This window comes from Fistularia commersonii, chromosome 24, assembly GCF_037954325.1.
Source record: "Fistularia commersonii isolate RoL2024-O1a breed Wild chromosome 24, RoL_Fcom_v1.0, whole genome shotgun sequence".
NCBI lineage: Eukaryota > Metazoa > Chordata > Actinopteri > Syngnathiformes > Fistulariidae > Fistularia > Fistularia commersonii.
The window spans coordinates 10066557-10088909 of NC_141307.1; the positions used below are offsets into that span (position 1 = coordinate 10066557).

At 38.8% G+C, this 22353-nt stretch overlaps 1 protein-coding gene across 6 annotated transcripts in view; it reads right to left on the minus strand.

The window, feature by feature from the left end:
* ankrd28a (ankyrin repeat domain 28a) overlaps positions 1-20372 on the minus strand; it is a 25986-nt gene extending 5614 nt beyond the window's left edge. For 3 of the 6 annotated variants that reach the window (XR_015108021.1, XM_086171403.1, XM_086171400.1), the window contains exons 1-14: positions 19972-20372; positions 17711-17794; positions 10885-10963; positions 8551-8621; positions 7306-7506; positions 6753-6840; positions 6530-6672; positions 6266-6394; positions 3688-3792; positions 885-963; positions 675-789; positions 444-526; positions 300-363; positions 82-150 (exon numbers count right to left, since the gene is read on the minus strand). Coding sequence is in view for 5 of the 6 variants with exons in the window: in XM_086171403.1 (XP_086027529.1) it covers positions 82-150; positions 300-363; positions 444-526; positions 675-789; positions 885-963; positions 3688-3792; positions 6266-6394; positions 6530-6672; positions 6753-6840; positions 7306-7506; positions 8551-8621; positions 10885-10963; positions 17711-17794; positions 19972-20124 (1463 nt within the window). In the remaining variant the exon portion in view is untranslated. Of the gene's footprint in view, positions 1-81; positions 151-299; positions 364-443; positions 527-674; positions 790-884; positions 964-3687; positions 3793-6265; positions 6395-6529; positions 6673-6752; positions 6841-7305; positions 7507-8550; positions 8622-10884; positions 10964-17710; positions 19910-19971 lie in introns of those variants that run through there. The other 3 variants (XM_086171402.1, XM_086171401.1, XM_086171405.1) reach the window with 3 other exon arrangements.
* Between the last annotated feature and the right edge of the window lie 1981 nt (positions 20373-22353).

Here is a 22353-nt window from a genome sequence, read left to right on the forward strand (position 1 = left end):
CTACATTTACATTTTTCACTGAAGACACTGTTCCTTGTGACTGACTGGCGGTATAACTTTGGTGGCTATTGCTTTGCTTACCTTCCAAAGTTGTCTTTTTTGTTAAAGTCTGCACCTAAGTTTAACAGCAGGTTCAGACATTCATGGTTCCTGCAAGGAGACAAACAAGGACTGTCCAATTCCCTTAAATCTATCATGTGTGCAAGGAAAGTAGTCAAATACTTCAAATAAAGTTAAACAATTCACAATCAATGTGGAGAAAGGTTAAAACAATAAAATTGCATGCATTAATGACACACCCTCCAGCTGCAGCAGCATGTAGACAGGTCCTTCCAAAGTCATCGGGAGTGTCTATGTCAAGTCCTGAGCAAATATGCAAATAGAATTAACTTAATTTTAGCCATCTTATTCCTGCAACAAAACAGCTTGCAGTCTTAATGCACCTGAAGACATTAACTTCTTGCAGCAATCTGAGAAGCCGCTGAGAGCTGCTAGGTGCAGGGGTAACATCCCATGAATGCCTCTCCTGGAGGGGAGGGGGTGGTGATAAAAGGTAGAAACGGTCATGACAAATGAGGTTCATTTGAGGAATAATTAAGAAATAAGTGTAGTCAAAGGTTAACAAAGCATAGAAACAATGGAAATGGAATGGTAAAATAAATATTGTAACTGACTTGGCATTGCTGGATTGGTGTATGACCAATGTTGTGATGATGAGTTCATGGCCATAGTGGGCAGCAATGTGAAGTGCAGTATTTCCGTTCTTGTCCTCGTATTCGGTGTCAGCTCCTGCATGCATAAATACAAATATTATATACACTTTAAGGCAACGAATGTACACCCAGAGTGTATGCAAAATTTGAAATATTGTGCCATTTTAATACCCTTTTGAATAAGAGCCTGGCAGCTGGAGAACCTGCCATGCATAGCTGCCATGTGGAGAGGAGTCTTGCGGTCTTTACTCTGAACAAACAGAGGGGCAGAGGTTTGGAAACAGTCATGATCGGGGACTTTCCAAATGAAGTTTAAAACGATTGAAAGCTAAGAAACAGAGGAAACTAGCTAAAGCTCAAAAGTTGATATGCACAACCCATAAATACGTTCCTTGACAACAATGCAGGGCGAGAGAGACATTTGCCTTTCTGTTAATTCCGAATGGCTGTGCTTCTCGAGGTCAGGGTACCACAAATGAATTACCATTATTGCCATCAATGCATTAGTAATATAATGTAATTTCAGTAATGAGAAGACAAAACATGAGAGGACATTCTAGCTCTTGGACACATGCTGAGCCAGGTACATAAGGCCCTCTTATTTCTTCTTCCTCTCCTTTTCCCTTCAGGGATCACCACAGCGAATCAATTTTCTCCATCCAACCCTATTCTATGTATCCTTCCCTCTCACACTACCTACCTTCATATCTTCTCTCATGACGTCCATAAATCTTCTCTCTGGTCTTCCTTGAGACCTTCTGGCTGGCAGCTCCAATTCCAGCATCCGTCTACCAATACATTCACTATCCCTCCTCTGTACATGACCGAACCATCTCAGTCTGGCTTCTCTGACCTTCTCTCCAAAACATCTAACATGCGTTGATCCTCTGATAGACTCATTCCTGATCCTATCTATCCTGGTCCCTCCCAAAGAGAACCTCAACATCTTCATCTCTGCAACCTCTAGTTCTGCCTGCTGTCTTTTGGTCACTGTAACTGTAGTCTAGTCTAGGCCATACAGCATCGCCAGTCTCACCACTGTCTTGTACACCTTTCTTTTCTTTCTGGCCAATAGTCTTCTATCACATAGTACCCCTGACAATTTTCTCCACCCATCCCAACCTGCTTGAGACCATTTCTTCACCTCTTTTCCACACTCTCCGTTGCTTGAGACTGTTGATCCCAAGTACCTGAAATCCTCCAACTTCCTGATATCCACTCCCTGGAGCACCACCCGAGTTCTTCTCATGCACACACATATACTCTGTCTTGCTACAACTAACTTTCATTCCTGTTTTCTGCAAACATCATGGTCCATGGAGAATCCTGTCCAACCTCATCTGTCAGCCTGTTCATCACCACTATGAACAAGATGAGGCTGATGAGAGCTGATCCCTGATGGAGTCCCACCTCCACCTTGAACTTCTCTGTTCCCCCTACAGCACACCGTGCCAGTGTCTCACAGCTAGCATACATGTCCTGCACCAGTCTTGGGTACTTCTCTGCCATTCCAGACTTCCTCATACAATACCAGAGCTCCTCTCTTGGCACCCTGTCATATGCTTTTTCTATGTCTACAAATATAAAATGCAGCTCCCTCTGGCCTTCTCTGTACTTCTCTATTAGTATTCTCAAAGCAAATACTGCATCTGCAGTACTCTTTCTAGGAATGAAGCCATACTGCTGTTCACAAATGCTGACTTCTGCTCACAGTCTAGTTTCCACTACTCTTTCCCATAACTTCATTGTATGGCTTATCAACTTTATCCCTCTATAGTTTCCGCAATTCTGCATTTCCCCCTTGTTCTTAAAAATAGGCACCATCACACTTTGTCTCCATTCTTCAGGCATCTTCTCACTCTCTAAGATCCTGTTGAATAATAGAGTCAGAAACTCTACCGCTGCCTCTCTTTGAGGCAACTCTATCGCTGCCTCTATCTGTGCTACTTTGTGGTCTACAATAGTCTCCTCATCTACCCTTGCCTCTTTCATTTTCCACATTCATCAGCTCTTCAAAGTACTCTTTCCGTCTTCCCGCCACTCTTTTAGCATCTGTCAATACACTTCCCTCTCCACCCTTAATCACCCGGACCTGTTGTACATCCTGTCCATCTTTATCTCTCTGTTCCACCAACCTGTATAGTTCATTCTCACCCTCTTTACTGTCCAACCGAGCATACAAGTCATCGTACGCCTTTTGTTTTGCCTTTGCTATCTCTATCTTTACCTTACGTTGTATCTCCCTGTACTCCTGTCTGTTCTCTTCAGTCCTCTCAGGGTCCCTCTTTGTCTTTGCTAACTGCTTTTTCTGTATATACTCCTGCACTTCCTCATTCCACTACCAAGTCTCCTTATCTACTTTCCTTCGAGATGACACACCAAGTACTCTCCTACCTGTCTCCCTGATAACGCTACCTGTTGTTGTCCAATCATCTGGAAGCTTTCCCTGACCACTCAGAGCCATTCTCAACTCCTCCCTGAAAACCATACAACACTCCTCTCTTTTCAGCTTCCACCACTTTGCCCCTTTGTCATAGTCTCAATATTCAAAGTCCCTACTCTCAGTCCCAGACTCTTGCCTTTCCTCTTCTCTCCCTGCTTCCGAACACGCCTTCCCCCTCTCCATCTTTGACCTAAAGTAGCCCTGTTTCCATTGGTTCCCTGTAGGTCATCGGTACCAATGGCAGTCGTTAACCCGGGCCTCAACCAATCCAGTATTATCTGGTTATTTTGGTTGATTCACATGTTTGGTTTTGGTAAAAGGTTTACGCAGGATGCCCTTCCTGATGCAACCCCATTTATGCGGGCTTGGGACCGGCTCAGGGAGACACCAGCCAGTACTGCCCTGAAGCTGCATTATAGGCCTTCTCTTATTATGGAAAAATATTTTAAGCATGAATGTAGATTTATTATTACAAATACCATCATTACCATACATTTACATGTATGCATGTGTTTCTATAAAATGGCACACCTGAAGGTTGATGTGAGCTCCACTGGCCAGGAGCAGCTCTTGGCACAGAAACCCATGATGAGAGGAAGAGGCAAAGTGGAGCGCAGAAAAACCAGTGTTGTTCACCTTGATAAAGATTACGGTTGACAAGATCAAACACATATTTGCACTGCTAAGCGACAGAAGACAAAAAAAGAGACAGAAATAGGTCAAATGAAAAAAAAAATGGTGCGAGAAGGAATAGCCTCTCTAAATAGTGTATAAAAAGAGAGCTCATACACGTGATGGTCATTATCACAAACACCTGTTGTTGTTCGATCACTTGTTAACACAAATATCTAATCATGTAGATCAACCAAGATGACCTGAAAAGGGAAAACTTTGGGATTCCAGTTACTTTGAACAGGACATGGCTGTCAGTTCCAGATGGGATCATTTTGAGCATTTCAGAAACATATGTGGATTTTAAGGCAAAAATCATCTCTTTGGGTTTAGCGAGATCATATAAAGTGAACGCCTTGTTCGTAACAGAGGCCAGAGAATGGCTACATTCATTAATATAGAAAGGAAGTTGGTGAATTGGTGGCTTGCTGATATCACTGTCAGGAAACTAAGGTAATGATGCATGCAAACTGTTATTGTATCTGATGAGTTGGATAGAAGGGTCAAAATTTGGCATAAATACCAAGAAACTATGGATCCATCATGCCTTGGGTGATTGTAATACTTTCTTGGCTAACTTTTTTACCCCTTAGCACCGATTAAGCACTGTTCATACGCCACAGTCTACCAGTGGCTTGTTACTAACCAAATCCATCACTTAATGACCACTTATCTTCTGATGTTTTTGAGCGAAAAAGCTCAAAACATTGAAAATACCAAAGTCACTGCGGTTAGGTATCTTCCCCAGTTACCCGTTACATGTTATGTCCTTGTTCTGTTATCTATTTTTATCCTTGTTTGTGTCTTCTTCATTCTTTTAATTGTCTCTATATATTTATATTCATATTTATTGTTATTTTTGCACTTCAGTGACAAACGAATTTCCCCTAAGGTGATCAATTAAGTATTATCTTATCTTATCTTATCTTAATTAAGATGACTAACCAAAGGATGTTTTCAGCATGATGATGTGGATGGAGATGATGAATCTACTGTATTCTATGAAGAATTGAGGCAGTTCTGAAGTGCATGGCAAAGAGATAAAGCAAATGCAGATAATAATCTTACATATCAGTGGCTCAATTTTATAACTTCTCAGCTGAATTCAAGCCAATTTTGCTACTCTCAACGCAAACTTCAAGCTATTCACAATGCTGAAACAATCTTGACGCAAACTTTGAGAAAACCATAAGTCCAATTTTACCATGCAATAGTAGCAGTGGCGTGCAGGAGGCACAGACTTCCTTTGGAACCATATTTACAATTTAAAGAACTCCAAAGACTTTCTTGTTCCCGAGAGTCTCATCTAATTTTTTGGGATAAAACTGAAAACAATTTGTGGTCTATTTCTTTATTTCTGTATGAATTCCAGGCGCATATACTTCTGTTACTTTGTTGTAAAAGTCCTCCTTGTTTCATGTATCTTATTTATTTTATCCTACATTATAGAAGGAGGACAGCAGTATCTATTATTTGTCAACTCACATACTCACATCAGGTGAGGTACAATATTGTCTGCCTCACCTCATGACTTTTCTCTACGGTATATTTTCCAATCAGCGAGAATAATTGTATCAAACACTAAAGACATTACACAGTTTAGTAAAGATTGTGCTGTAGCTAATAATATGAGATGAGATGAGAACAACTTTTTTTATCCCGGAGGAAATTGTTGTGCCAGAGTTTCAAGCAAAAACATAACAGTAATAGATAATAATAGGAAGGAGGGAGAATAAGAAATACAATGAAATATAAATTGTCAAGGTTAAGGCTATCAAGTGTTTTAAGGTCTTAAGTACAAAGATTTGAAGATTCCCTATATAATAATATATATGTATATTTGTAGTTACAGTTAACAGTTAAGACAATTCATATTTCATTGTATTTCTTATTCTTCCTCCTTTCTACTATTATCTATTACTGTTATGTTTTTTACTTGAAACTCTGGCACAACAATTTCCTTCGGGATAAATAAAGTTGTTCTCATCTCTCATCATCTCATATCATATATATATATATATATATATATGTATTATAATATCTATCTATCTATATAATATATATATATAATATAAAATAATATAAAAAGTATATTATATATACTATATAAATAATAACATATATATATATAATAAATATATATATGACAAATATTGTAATAGATATAATAAATCTTTTTATTCTATTGGCAACATACTGAGAAACAGGAACAATCACGCACCATGCAGCCCACTTTGTGAGCTCAGCTGCCGTACCTTGGCTTACATTTGATCAGGAAATGCGCAAATTTAGCGATTTGTACTTGAGAACATTTTTAAAAAGATTGGAATCATACAGAAAATACAATTGTGAATCAGATCAGCATATTTATCTTACATTATCATTGTTTTGTTTTTTTTCTTGACCCCACATCAGTGCATAACAGAGCTACACTCACCTGGTTGACAACGGCTCCTGCCTTGAGGAGGTGACGAACCACTCCATGCTGCCCATTGTAACATGCCAAGTGCAGTGGAGTGTTGCCGTAAGCATTCACCTCATTAACCTGAGAAGGCGAAGCCAAAATCTGAGATCAGAAGACACAGGACTATCAATTTAAATTTCATATAATTCATCTATTCACAGTGTTGCGAAGTCACAGCGAATCAATCAAACATGGCAATGTTAACACATGGATATTTTTTTTTTTTTTGGTACTGACGTGGGCCCCCAAGCCAAGCAGGTAGAGAACGGTGCTACTCATGCCGTTGGAGGCAGCAGCATGAAGTGGAGTATAGGCCTTCTTGTCTTTACAATCAATTGCTGCTCCACTGGCGGCCAATAACTTAACAACTTCGAGGTTGCCTGAAACAGAAGAGGAAACAGAAGGACTTGTGCATTTTCCCCAGCAAATGGGGAAGAGACACGTGCACAAGTACTCCTACCTATGTAGGCTGACCAGTGGATGGCTCTCCGATCCTTCTTGTCGAATGCATTTACGTTAACGCCACTAGACAACAGCAACCGCACCATCTGGAGCGGCAAAGAAAACTCAAAATGGCTTAAAAAATCTAAGTTCATGTATTCACATAGACTATTCTCACATTAGGGTTGCATGTAAAAGAGTCATGATTTGCTAAGTCACTTTTTTTTATCGAGACGACATATCATTTTCTGATAATTAACGGAAATCATATCATTTTAAAATATTTCGAAACCTTCAGAAAGTATTGATTTTTGTCTCAATTTCAATACGTGGCTACACCTTCTCTTCTTTACGGTAATAATTTGTAAGGATTTATTTTTCTATGTCAAGATATTTGTGTTCATTTTTAAAGAAGGCTAACAGCTACATCACTCATGGCCACTTCAAATGACTTAATTTCAATCATGAATTTCAGTTCCAAAAATCACAATATTTGAAATGTAAAAAATCCTTGATATAATACCAGACAATATTTGACATAAATCAGGTTATGCGGTTAAAAGAACACCAACCTCTACATGTCCACTGAATGCAGCATGGTGCAACACAGTGCGTCCTGCCTGGTCGGACACATTGAGGTTGCTCAGCAGCGGAATCAGCGCCTCAGCGCAGCGCACAGCATTGTTGCTTGCAGCTACATGGAGCGGAGTCTGCCACTGTTTATCCCGGGCATTAACATCTGCACTGTGCCTCAGCAGCAGCGCCAGGGCATCCTGGACAGACACCGAGTTTTTAGTCAGATCGGACGCGGTTTTGAATCCGAATTCGCCTCCTCCTTTCTGATGGAACATCTATGAATTTGTGAGTGGGCGGTTTTAAACATTTTTAGCATTTATAGGTGGCTTCCGTACACTCTAAACCAGTGGTTCTTAACCCGGGTTCGATCGAACCCCAGGGGTTCGGCGGAGGTCAAGACACACATTGATGATGACATCACTGGCTGCAGGTGATCACGCTACATAGCTCGGCCTATCCGTGCTGCAGGGATTTTGGCGCGATCGGTTGTAGTAACTTGTGACTTTCGTGATGGTACGTCATGTGATTTCTTTCTTAATATTTCAATCCTTTCATACTGATTATGTCGGGCAAAAAAAGAAAGCGGTCGGAAGAATACGTACAATACGGATTCACATGTATAACGGAACGTGATTGGAATCGATGTCCTAACTGCATGATTTGCAAAGACAAGATGAGCAATTCTAGTCCGGCACCGGCAAAACTAAGGGAAGGCTTCCTTCAGCTGCGTGGAGATGGGAACTACAAGAACATAGCGCTTGCTGAATTCAAGGTGAAGGGAGCCAGATTCCATGAAAAGGCTACTCTGCCTGTTCTTTGTACCCATCAACGAAACGATCCTCGATCCAATAAAGAAGGGAATGCGCATGTAAAACAGGTGGGGTTCAGTACCTCCAACAAGGTTAAGAACCACTGCTCTAAACACTGGTGTTCAAGCAAGAAGATGTCTTGGTTTAGGCATGTGCTTGAGGTGGAACAGGAAATATAGATCATAAACAAACAGTACTATGGTTTTGGTACATCCTTTTGCCTTCTTTAGGCTAGAAAATGCCAAGTGAATCAGAAGGCAAAGTCAAAGATATTCTTTTCTACATAACCTACAAAATTGCAGCATATCCCTGACAAATAATCTTGTATCTCCTACTATTGAATCCAAATAAATAGTTTCCTCAAGTGACCATACATTTTTTTTTTCTTCCAAAAAATTGCCTCTAGCCAGTCGTGTCTGTGCAAATGTTTACCTCGTGACAAGAGGCAGCGGCTCGGTGAAGAGGGGTCAACCACTTGTTGTCTTTGGCATTGACTCTGGCTCCTCACATGGGAAAAGAACAAGAGGCAGAAGATATAAACACTTTAATGAACAACACTAATGGGAAATAAGGCCATAATCTATAATCTTGTGAAGTGTCGCCCATGCCACGCCAAGCCCCACGGACTAGCCTTAAGCGGCTCTTAGATCCCTCTGATGTGGCTCCCAGTGGCTTTTGAAAATAATTAATGTGTTTAATTAAAATGTATTTCAATTTTTTTTACTCCTTTTAATCTTGAAGATTATGGCAATCTTGCAACATCTAAAATAAAATGTGTTAAAATATTTTTGTCGCTCTTAATAAGCGACTGCACGCACCAGTAAAAGGATGACAGTGGTTTGCTGCAGGTGGATAATTTATCTTCTGCTTTTTTTCATAATCACAATTAAATTTCCCCAAATTGGGATCAATAGAGTTTTATCTTATCTGACAAGAAGGACTCACATAGATTGAGTATTTTGCTTAAAAGTAACCTTCAATCCAAGGCCTTTTTTTCGGAGTTCAAAATGTTTTGTTGCATGCAGAAATGTAAATTTTTTATTTTTTTTTCTGCAGTTGTTCAGAAAATTAATTTGAAAAATGCAAAACATATTTTATTTATTCACCCATCTTCTGCCACCTGCTCTGCACTCATGGTCACAGGGGATGCTGGCACAGTGCACGCTGATCAATAACAGGACCACACATAGAGAAATACAACCGTTCACTTCCTCTTCCCATGTATCAACAACGTAAAAGTCTTCAGGAACCTCCTTGTGACAGGCCTGGAGCACCGACCATCACCCCATAATCAGTAAAGAATTATTATTATTTTTATTTCTTGTATTGAATTAACATATTTTGTACATAATTCAAAATTATCATCAATAAAAGATGTAGTTTATATGAAACCCCAGCAACAGCTGGGGTTGGCTCCAGCCCCCGACCCTGACTGCAAGATAAGTGGTATAGATAATGAATGAATGAGATTATATCTATGTTTATCAAGATATTTAAATGTGTGGACGTATCCACTTCGACACAGTGGACCAGCCATATTCTCTGATTTAATTCACCAGTATGTTTTGAGCCTTCATTCATTGCAAGACAAAGAATACTAGAGTATCAAGACTGTGCTTATATACATGTTCCAAAAGTAAGATAAAACACAACTTTTAAGCTTTTTCACTGCTTATATTTCAAAAACAGTATCCACTCATCGTCATCTCAGACTGACAAGATGTTCCTGCCTGCTGAGATCCCCATTAACGCAAGGGGATTTGATTGCAACCATAAAAACATATCTTTAACCTAAAAAAAACAAAAAAACAAACTGTGCAATATTTCATTTCACTGTGCAATTTTCAGAAACTGTGCAATATTTCATCTCATAACAGCTACACGACTATTTTCCCTTCTATCATACTATTGTGCACTCCTTACCTCACTTGTTACTAAGACACTTATAGTTTTATCACTGTTTACTAAGACACTTTATAGTTTCACTGAGACACTTTATAGTTTATAGTTTATTTTTATTTCTAATTCTGCCTTTTCTTTTATTATTTATTACTGTTATATTTTCTGTAACTCTGGCACAGCAATTTCCTTCGGGATTAATAAAGTTGTTCTTATTCTTATTCTTATTATTGCGTATTCTTTAAATATGTCTGGATTCTAAAATGGATTCGGCGTGACTGAAAAACCCCTAAATCGATAAAAGCCGACTGTGGTGATGTTCATGAGCGGGGCCTTTAAAATACCTCGTGATTTTTTTGGTAACTAAGCTAAAAAAAGTGACAGAGAAATTGCAGAACCACACCTTATTTTCACACAAAGTGGAAGTGAGAGTGCGAATGCTATTAAAATGTGATAAAAATGACAAGCAGATGGGATGGAAAATTGCAATGATGCCTGTGTTTTGTTGATATGGACTAGGTATTATTTGCCCTGGTCAAACACCTAATGTCTTCCCCCGGGTCCCTGTATTTTGTTATACACTGCTCAAAAAAATAAAGGGAACACTTAAAAAACACATCCTAGATCTAAATGAATGAAATATTCTTATGAAATACTTTGCTCTTTACACAGTTGAATGTGCTGACAATTCATGGAAATAAAGTAATTTACTTGGTTTTACAAACTGGTTAAGTCTAGCAGCTGTCATGGATTGATATGCATCAACAATAAAGCAATAAGATAAACAAAATGTAAATGTTCAAAGTTTTCACTTAAGGATCAATGTTCATACAGATGCAATTAATGGAGACGGACTGAAGGTTTTACCTGAGAGGATGAGGAGTTCGATGATCTCGGCATCTCCGAGGTAGGCAGCAGCATGCAGTGGTGTCTGCTTCTCTTTGTCCTGCCACACAATTAAATACAAGTGATACGTTTTCACAAAAGTAATCGTGAACTGTGATTTATTTTTCTATTGCAAACATGTGCGCAGAATCAAACACAAACGTATTCCACAGCAAAATATATGAAATTACTGTTTCTGCAAACCACAGAACCCCTGGAATTATATAAAACTAAGCATCCTTCTACCAAAATATTCTCTATCCCTCCTCCTAACCACACCTATCTATTTCTATCCTTGTTTTTGTCGTCTTCATTTTTTTAATTGTCTCTATATATTTATATTCATATTTATTGTTATTTTTGCACTTCAATGACAAACGAATTTCCCCTAAGGCGATCAATAAAGTATTATCTTATCTTATCTTAATGAAGATGACTAACCAAAGGATGTTTTCAGCATGATGATGTGGATGTAGATAATGAATCTACTGTATTCTATGAAGAATTGAGGCAGTTCTGAAGTGCATGGCAAAGAAATCAAGCAAATGCAGATAATAATCTTACATATCAGTGGCTCAATTTTATAACTTTGCTGAATTCAAGCCAATTTTGCTACTCTCAACGCAAACTTCAAGCTATTCACAATGCTGAAACAATCTTGACGCAAACTTTAAGAAAACCATAAGTCCAATTTTACCATGCAATAGTAGCAGTGGCGTGCAGGAGGCACAGACTTCCTTTGGAACCATATTTACAATTTAAAGAACTCCAAAGACTTTCTTGTTCCCGAGAGTCTCATCTAATTTTTTGGTATAAAACTGAAAACAATTTGTGGTCTATTTCTTTATTTCTGTATGAATTCCAGGCGCATATTCTTCTTCACAAAACGCTATGTTACTTTGTTGTAAAAGTCCATATTGTCTGCCTCACCTCATGACTTTTCTCTACGGTATATTTTCCGATCAGCGAGAATAATTGTATCAAACACTAAAGACATTACACAGTTTAGTAAAGATTGTGCTGTAGTCTCATCTACATCTCATCTCAATAATATGAGATGAGATGAGAACAACTTTATTTATACCGAAGGAAATTGTTGTGCCAGAGTTTCAAGCAAAAACATAACAGTAATAGATAATAGTAGGAAGGAGGGAGAATAACAAATATAAATTGTCAAGGTTAAGGCTATCAAGCGTTTTAAGGTCTTAAGTACAAAGATTTGAAGATTCCTTATATGATAATATATATATAATATATATATATATATATAATAATATATATAATAAATATATACAATATAAATATTATATTATATATATATAATAATATAATAAATATATAATAAATATTATAAATATTATAATAGATATAATAAATCTTTCTATTCTATTGGCAACATACTGAGAAACAGGAACAATCACGCACCATGCAGCCCACTTTGTGAGCTCAGTTGCCGTACCTTGGCTTACATTTGATCAGGAAATGCGCAAACTTAGCGATTTGTACTTGAGAACATTTTTAAAAAGATTGGAATCATACAGAAAATACAATTATGAATCAGATCAGCATATTTATCTTACATTATCATTGTTTTTTTTTTTTCTTGACCCCACATCAGTGCATAGTAGAGCTACACTCACCTGGTTGAAAACGGCTCCTGCCTTGAGGAGGTATATTTTCCGATCAGCGTATCAAACACTATAGACATTACACAGTTTAGTAAAGATTGTGCTGTATATAATAATATAATAAATCTTTATATTCTATTGGCAACATACTGAGAAACAGAAACAATCATGAACCATGCTGCCCACTTTGTGAGGGACTGCATGTGTCAAGGTGAGCTCACACAGCGTCACCGGTCTCACCACTGTCTTGTACACTTTTCCTTTTATTTTGGCTGATTCTCTTCTATCACTCATTACCCCGGACATTTTTCCCTAAATGATGACCCTAAATCATGGGTCAACAACCTGTATCACTCAAAGAGTCATTTGGACCTGTTTCCCCACAGTAGAGAAAACACTGAGAGCTACACAATCATTTAGAAATTTAAAGTGAATTAACACAGTATATAACATCATTTTTGTTCGCCTGTATGGTATGTACAGTATAAGCAAAATATGTTTTTGCATTTTTTGAATTAATGAACAGCTGCAGAGCAAAACATTTTTAATTCCGAAAAAAAAAACGTTGGCTTGAAGATTACTTTTAAGCCAAATACTCGATGTCTATTTGAGTCCTTCTTGTATTTATGAAGAAAAAAAAAATTAAATTATCCACCGTCAGCAAACCAAAAAATGCTGTCCTCTCTCTGTGTACTGTCATCCTTTTACTGCCGCGTGCAGTCGCTTATTAAAAGCGACAAAAAATATTTTAACACATTTTATTTAGACGTAACAAGATTGCCATGATCTTCAAATTGAAAATGACATTTTAAAAATTTACAAACTAAAGTAAAATAAATTTTAATTAAATGTTTGCTAATATTTTCTCCATCCTGAGGCAAATCACAGATTTGCAACACACAGCTGTAAAAAAGATGACACTGGAAACAGACTGATAAAAAATCTCCAACATCTTACTGCATACATTAGAGCAGTGGTCCTCGGACTGCTACCGGTCCGCAGATCATTTGGTACCGGCCCACAAAGAAAATTTTTCTTGGTACAAATATATACACTGCTCAAAAAAATAAAGGGAACACATAAAAAACACATCCTAGATCAAAATGAATGAAATATTCTTATGAAATACTTTGCTCTTTACACAGTTGAATGTGCTGACAACAAAATCACACCAAAATGATCAATGGAAATCAATTGTATCAACCCATGGAGGTCTGGATTAGGAATCACACTCCAAATTAAAGTGTAAAAACAAACTCCAGGCTGATCCAACTTTGATGTAATGTCCTTAAAACAAGTCAAAATGAATCTGTGTTGCTTCCTGAGTGGACACTATGATTTCACACAAGTGTGATTGACTTGGAGTTACATTGTGTTGTTCAAGTGTTCTCTTTATTTTTTTGAGCAGTAGTTTTTACATTAGGCCTTCCGAATATTACTATGAAAAACGACTGTTTCTAACTTCACCTTACAGCCGCTCTTAATATTGCAATTGTCTGATATACAGTGATCCCTCGCTGTAACGCGGTTTACTTTTCACGGTTTTGCTACTTCCTGGATTTGCATGGTGCATTGTGTTCTGCATTCTGATTGGCTAAAAAGTCACTTCGCGTCTTCTCTACCTGTGCGTCAATAACGTTGCCGTTTAATATGTACACTTACGTAAATTTAACAGCTTGCTAAATTTACATTACGTACGCGCAAATTCTCTTGCAATTTTGAGTTTCTCTAAAACCCATAATGTTGACAAAACGCTCTGGACCGACAAAAGGCAGCGGAAGATGCTATCTATCGCATCTAAAGTTAAACTTCTGGACATGCTAAGGGAAGCTAAAAGCTATGCGGCTGTAGGTCGGCATTACGGAATGAATGAATCTTCCTTTCGTTCCATAAAGAAGGAAGACAAAAACATAAGGACGACAGCAGCGATGTATAATAGAGTATTTAATTGTATAATAATTGTAAAAAAAAAATTAAGGTTTCTACTTCACGGATTTTGCCTATTACGGGTTCTTTTTGGAACCCCACGAAAAACAAGGGTATACTGTAAATTGTAATCATAGTGTTCAGATTGAATATTGTGAAGTGACAAAAGTTTTGAGCATTTGAACCCCCACGCCTTTAACTGGTCCACAGAAACATTTTCACGCATAAAACTGAAATCAAACCAGGAATGTTCGGTCCGCTCTCACCCCCCCCCCCCCCCCCGAGCCCGACGTGCTGCCAGAAAACTACCCAATAAACCACAGATTACAGAAAAAAATACACAGATATCATCAAAATATAGACATGTTATTTCTATAACTGGACTCTGTGTTGTGTCATTATGTACTTCAGGTGGGTGGAAGAAAAATTTGGATTTAATTCAAGGCCCCATCTTCCTAGATAGCAGGGAACATGACACTCAATGTACCTTCACCCCACCCTACTAATACTGCTGCTGCTGCTGCCTGCAGTCAAACCCCACCTCTTTCAATGCAGCAGAGAGTAATCTTAGAGTAGGAGCTATTAAAAAAAATGTCACGTGACTGCATTAAGGGATAGCAGTATACTGTTGCTGACACTAGGAAAAGTCAATGTGATGACCCTGGCGTTATAGACAACTAGAGATGATACCACAATATTAAAAAATGCGTCATTAGAGAATAAAAACAGGGAGAGAAAAGCGAGAGACAAGAGAAAAAAAAGAGAGGGATCTTGTTTCATATATTGGCTGACATGGGACATGTTTCAGCATCAGTCTTTACAGTTATGCTGTTAAGATTTCATTCAATAGACCCAAGGTGTCAAACCCGCAAATATGTTTAATTTCTGAACGAAATGATAAGACCTTATGCTCCCGGCAGAGAGCTGCGTTCCTCTAATACAAACCTACTAGCAGTACCTTTTGCTCGCTCTAAGCGATCTCAGGCAAAACTGTTCTCAGTTCTACTACCTCAGCGGTGGAACAAACTTCCAGAAGCAACAAGACTAGCATCATCTATCTCAAGAAACAGGTAAAAACTGTTCTCTTTCAGGACTTTTTACTGCGCTGATGCCCCAGATCAGGTTAGGCAGCAAGTTAGGCTATGCAGTGTGTGTGTGTGTGTATGTCTTTGTCAAAAAAAAACAAAAAAAAAAACTAACCCAAGCTTACTGTTCTGTATATTTCCCGTGCATCGTGTATTTTCAAGTGCATTTGCAGTCCCTATGTCCTCTATTGTAAGTCGCTTTGGATAAAAGCGTCCGCCGAATGCGATGAAATGTAATGTAATGTAATCAGACCCACTTGATAAATTTGCAAAGCGTAAAAAAATGAGCTGCAATTTTTCGAATAGAAGAATAGAATATTCCTTGAATCATCCCGCAGTGGGGAAATTTCAACCACTCATAGCGGAAAGTGGACAGCGCAAGAAAAGTTATCAAAAATATAGCACTAAAAATAAGAAATAGCATTAACAATATATATAAACAAGTAGTGTGTTTAACAAGTTGCACCTAAATAATATGTTGACAATATATAAACAGTATGAATGGTATAAATGTGCAAAAGTGGCAACAAGCAGCAAACAACAGCCATACTTGCAGATGTAACACCTTTGGTGTCTGAGTAAGTTGAATGTGTGGGAGAGTGAATGAACGGACGCGTGAGTGGATGATTAAAGAAAAATGTTGTTGTTATGCTAAGATTTTACCCGTCTGGCACACTTGAGAAAATAGATTTTCCTTTCTGTGGGTCCTGAGCTAAAATGAGTTTGACACCCCTGCAAAAAAAAACACAATTGCATTGTAGTGACTCCCTCTTGCTTTACTTGTATCAAGATCCGAACACAGATCGGGCTCCGTGGTATTTGTTTACGAAGCTCCGCTTACGAGGAACCATCTCCTAATCTCAGTTTAGGCGACAGACGCCCTCTCTTTTTTTAAGGATACGCTTGGAAACCTTCTCTTTTGAGAAAGTTGAGGGGTTAGGCCAGGGGTGTCCAAACTTTTTGCAAGGTGAGGTGAAAATGTGGAGGGCCGACCATTCAGCCTGACATTCTTTGAACCATTAAATTCCATTAAATGCAAATGAACAACTACATGACCCTTTTTTTTTATTGCAAATGGCATACCTGTCATATCACAGAACATAAATTGAACGTTTTTACCAAAATCACTCTGCCTTTCATATTTGAATACCACATCAAATGAGGAAAAAGTCAGTCTGGGGAAAAAAAAAACTTTCAGAATGATTAAAAATATCTATTCTTTTGAAACGTTACATATTATTCACTATTAAATGCTCACTATGAACTTCTAAATTCAAAACATGTGAACAAGAAAATAAAACTTACATCGATATTATTCAGAAGTACAAAACATTGAGGCCATATGAATCCTTGTATTACTTGATGTCAAAAAGGAGAAATGCAGTGTTTTTCAATATTTCAATTTTAGACTCAGATCAAAAATCCGAAAGAGAAAAACGGACTGAAGTAGGTTTTAATATTTAATTTGTCAGCTTTACAGTCGTCATGTTTGAGATGGGCAGGAAAGGATCCCACGATGCCCTTTGAGTTTCCCGCAACGAGAGTGCAGCCACAGGTCTACCGCCAACTTCTGGTGAAATATAAAATAGCTTTTTGTACACTGTTTTGTTCTTTGGTCAGCAGTGCTGGCGATCGCATATTATTGATTTTATGACAAAGCCTGCGGGCCGGTGAAAATTTTGAACACGGGCCGGATTTGGCCCGCCGGCCGGACGTTGGCCATGCCTGGGTTCGGCTGCTCTACTGTCCCATCATCAGCACTTGATAGTAAACTTAATCTCTGCAGATGTACTGCAGCATCTCACCGGGTGTCCATCATTATTAATCATTTTATGAATATAAAACCTTTAATTGTATCATTTAAACTATTACCACGTAACAGTCATCACCACTAGTATCAGACGTGATAGGTGATTCGTCCTTGTCCCTCCCAGCCATCATACCCAGGTTTCTGCTCGGGAAAATAGTGCTTGGTCATGGGGTGATGCTGGATTTCTTGACATAATTAAAAACAGTGCATGGTATACCTGCTCATACAAATGTAAAAGAGGCATCAAAAAATTGTAATTAAATGTAATAAAAATAATAAAATCCGGCTTGAGTTGACGGACACGCAGGGAAATGCGGACAAAGATGAAAAAGAGAAACCAAGCTTGAAAAATGCCTTACCTGAACGTTAACATTCTCTTTCTTGAATAGCAGAGATCGGACTTCATCAGGGTCCACGTTAAAGATTGCTCTCAACAGGGAAGGCTGAAAAGAAAGAAAATGTCCCCCAGTACTGACGGCATATTTACATTTATACTTACATTTATATTCATATTTATTGTTATTGCTGCCCTGCTGTGACAAACAACATTAGCGAGTTGGAGCTTGCTAGCCTAGACGGGTACATTTATAATAGTGTCGGACTAAATATCTGCAAATCTGTAAACTTTCCAGTTTAATGATATGTCATAGTATCTAATGCAAACTATGGGATTTAGAATGGTAACAATAGCTGGCAATGTTTTGTGTTACATAAGTTGTGTAGGTAAGTCAGAGTTGATACTTTTGGTCTTAATTATGATACCTGATTTTTTTTAAGGTTGATCTAATCTTTATTTGTAACTGAAATGTCTCATCTGTGCCGTCTTTAGAAAAATAAATTGGCATATTACATGCCACTGCAGGACATATTTTTTGGTAAAATTGCCTCTACTGTGAAAATAAAATGAAAGATAAGTAAATCAAGTAACTTATTAACATATATGAACGTACATGATCATTTAGACACACATTTTGCAAAATGCAGAATTATGACAATAATGATGTATTATATATGTATAAGACGCGTCAGACAAATCATTGATTTTATTTACTCCTGCATATTCATTTCCAGTTCCAGTGTGTTATTACTGTGTTACTACAAGAGTTAAAGGACTTAAGTGCAAGTCACCCCACGACGAAGCAAGTCATTTCTCGCAGCCAGTCATAGATGGTTGTACATTCCTGATTTGTTTATGAGGAGAGCAGCTGCAACATACACATCTAAGCATTTGCGACATTTCCAGTTCCAGTGTGTTATTACACTGTGTTATTACTGTGTTATTACACGAGTTAAAGGACTTAAGTGCAAGTCACCCCACGAAGAAGCAAGTCATTTCTAGCAGCCAGTCATAAATGGTTGTACATTCCTGATTTGTTTATGAGGAGAGCAGCTGCAGCATACACATGTTAGCATTAGCGACATGTTCAAGCTGTGCTCTGACGCCGCACAGCACAACTTAAACAAATAATATCGTAAATTGCAAAGGAAACGATTACCGTTACTTATAAAACGAGGATAGCGGTATCTCTAGTCACATTTTTGTTTTTCATGCATTCATATAGCAGGCATAAAAAGTGATAATGATATCCCATTGGTGGATTTTCAGGGGGTGTTAGACAATCAAATTAAATGTTAAAATTGCTTTAAGAGACTGAGAAAGTCCAGGTTTCACAGAATTTAGCTACTGCTCTGCACGACCTGACAGATGAACAGAGTAAAGACGGATTGATGGATAGATGGATGGGGCGTTAAGCCATCCATGTACTATTTTACAATGACTTGTGGAACAAACAGTCAATTCCAGAGATATTTATCCGAATCAGATTCGCTTTAAATGTACCACGCACATAAAAATTTGTCATGGTACAAGATAAATAATACACATGCATTGACAAAAACACAAAAGAGTACATTTTGCATGATACCAGTAGACATTTAGTTTGCCTCTTTGCAGTCCAAAATACAATTATGAGCAAATATATGAATTCAGCGTGTCTGTACATTGTGTCACAAAGGCTCCACACAGCAAAAGACAGTAAAGGTAACGGAAATATAAATTACTCAAACTTTACCCTGGACCTGCACCCGACTGCAAGTGTTTCCTGAAACAAGACTCGTGTTGCTTACCCTAAAAATAAAAAAAGGGTGCACGTTTCACTTGCCCTCTCATGCCTGAGCACCGGGTCGGTCCGAGAATGTGGTTAAGGTGAAACCCTGTCATCGGAACTGACTCACGTGCACTCTCAATACGCTTTCCCCATTCTTGGAAATGAAAAGATGCATCCCAAATAACTGTGTCTTACAGTTATAGGTACTCTGCATTGACCCTGGCTTTGCTGATCACTTACAGAAACTTCTCTTCATGTCATATGGATAAGGTTGTAATGCTGGTTGCTATATTTAGTACTTGTGTGTGTTGACATGACTTTTTTTTGTTATGCAACCGGCAGTGGATCTCTTTGGATGAAAATCCAAATAATTGCAATCACACACACACATGTAAGTGTATTACATTTTTTTTTCATTTAATTAAAAAAAAAAAAAAAAAAACCACTAAAAGTACAAATACTGAGAATTGTAATTAAATTAATAAGGACTTAAGAGGAGGGGCTCATCTCACCTTGTCCTCCTGGGCAGCAGCTGATCGTGGAGCAGGGTTGTACTTGTCTTGTGACGATTTAGGCCAAGGAGATGGAGCTGAAGAGGAGTGTTCTTCCTCTTCCACCTCCTCCAGGACCACGATGCACACACGGCTGGCCCGCTCCGACCGCATGAGGAAGCCGATTTTATCCCCGCAACCATTGTTCACCCCGCAAACAAACGACGCACATCTCGATCACGCCTGAAATCCGGCTCTTGTCCTCGATCTGCTCGGGTTGCTTCGCCGGCAGCAGCTTGCATAAGCAGGGGGATTCCTCTGCACAATGCGGGCTCGACTATCCCGTCAACGTGCGGGACATCGACCGACAAGCGCGCAAAGACCCATCGGTACCGCAATGTGCGGGCAAGCACGCATCAATCGATTCATGCGGACTGCTGACCGCAGCTTTTATAAGAAGAGGGTGGAGAGAGAGAGAGAGAGAGAGAGAGGGCTGGGGAGGCGATTAACTCTGGCACTAAAATGTGCAAGGATCTTTGAATAAGAATTTACATTCAGAATTGCTTTAATCACCAAGTAATTTAAACAAATGCGAAATGCTTTGGTGATCCTGATTTATACACATAAATACTACATGTGATCGTATACAGTATACCCTTGTTTTTCGCGGGGGTTACGTTCCAATAAGAACCCGTGATAGGCAAAATCCGTGAAGTAGAAACCTTTTTTTTTTTTTTTTTTTACAATTATTATACAATTAAATACTCTATTATACATTGCTGCTGTTTTTTTTCTTCCTTCTTTATGGAACCAACGGAAGATTCATTCATTCCGTAATGCCGACCTACAGCCGCATAGCTTTTAGCTTCCCTTAGCATGTCCAGAAGTTTAACTTTAACTGCGATAGATAGCATCTTCCGCTGCCTTTTGGGCCCTTTTATCGGTCCAGAGCGTTTTGTCAACATTACGGGTTTTAGAGAAACTCGAAATCGCAAGAGAATTTGCACGTACGTAACGTAAATTTGGCAAATTGTTTTACGTACGTTTACATATTAAACGGCAACGTTATTGACGCACAGGTAGAGAAGAAGCGGAGTGACTTTTTTAGCCAATCAGAATGCAGAACACAACGCACCATGCAAATCCAGGAAGTAGCGAAACCGTGAAAAGTAAACCGCGTTATAGCGAGGGATCACTGTACATGTTCTTGTAAATATGCATGTATATACTGAGGAGGACATCCATTTCGGACTTTTGGACTTTTAGTGAGAGAAGGGCTGCCACTTGGACCTGAGTAAAGCTACCCTGAGTTTTAGTGATGGACATGTGGTAAATATAGGGCCTCTTGAACAGTGTTTCCCAATCTGTATGAATCACAGCATATACTATACATTAGACAAATCACATGACACGTCACTAATTAAATATGTCAAAAACATTTTTCAACGAATTAGAATGGAACCATAGTCTCAATTTACTTAGTGTGAAATCCAATATATCTAATATCTGTAGATTCATCAAGTTGCAATGCAAATTTCCCACTGATGTGCAACTTTTCCAGAGCACTTTTTTCAATGTCTGAAGACATGTCATCAAAACGTCTGAAAATGGTTTTATTTGAGAGACATTTGGCTATTTCTTTATCAACGCCAGAGCCGAGCGTTTCTTCTACAATGATTTTGCCGGCAGGTAGTATTAATGTTTTGCTACGGTGTGTGGCTGTTCGGATTAGAGACGAGTTCAGCAACTTTATAGCAGCTTTCACTGCTTTCTCACTCGTCTTGGTAGTTTTCAGATACGCAGATACAAGTACTTTATATTTCAAAAATGTATCACACAAAGCGTCACTAATCACTCTGATACACAGATGCACAGGTTAATTCACTACCCGTTGCCATCGAATGCGCACGCTGCCCACATAGACATAGGAAGACACATTATTTGCGTAGGATACATAATTTTCAGACCAATCAGGTGAAAGCGGGCATTTTTCCACGGCACACCTGATGTGTCGCGGCACAGTGGTTGGGAAACACTGCTCTACATGGAGGAGAGCTATCAGGTTGGGTGGGAAGCTACAAGAGATGCAATCCTCCCTGATGTTCAGCGATGGCCGGAGTAGCCAGCTGTTCCTGCAGGACAAAAGAGACAAAAGAGGAATTATAATGGGCTGGGAGGAAAAAAAACAAAGACGTATGGCAAAGAACCTACCTTGTGCAACTCTCAGTCGATAGAGACACTGCTGCACCGATGCTACAGCGTCCATGCCGCCTCCTTTTGGGCCGACGGGAAGCAGCAGAGCAGACACGAGCCAAAATGTAGTGTGCAGGCATCGTTGAACCGTCTGAAAACATCCCCAGTGGTTATGGTGCCAAAGAAGGGTCGCGTCTGCGTCGATTACTG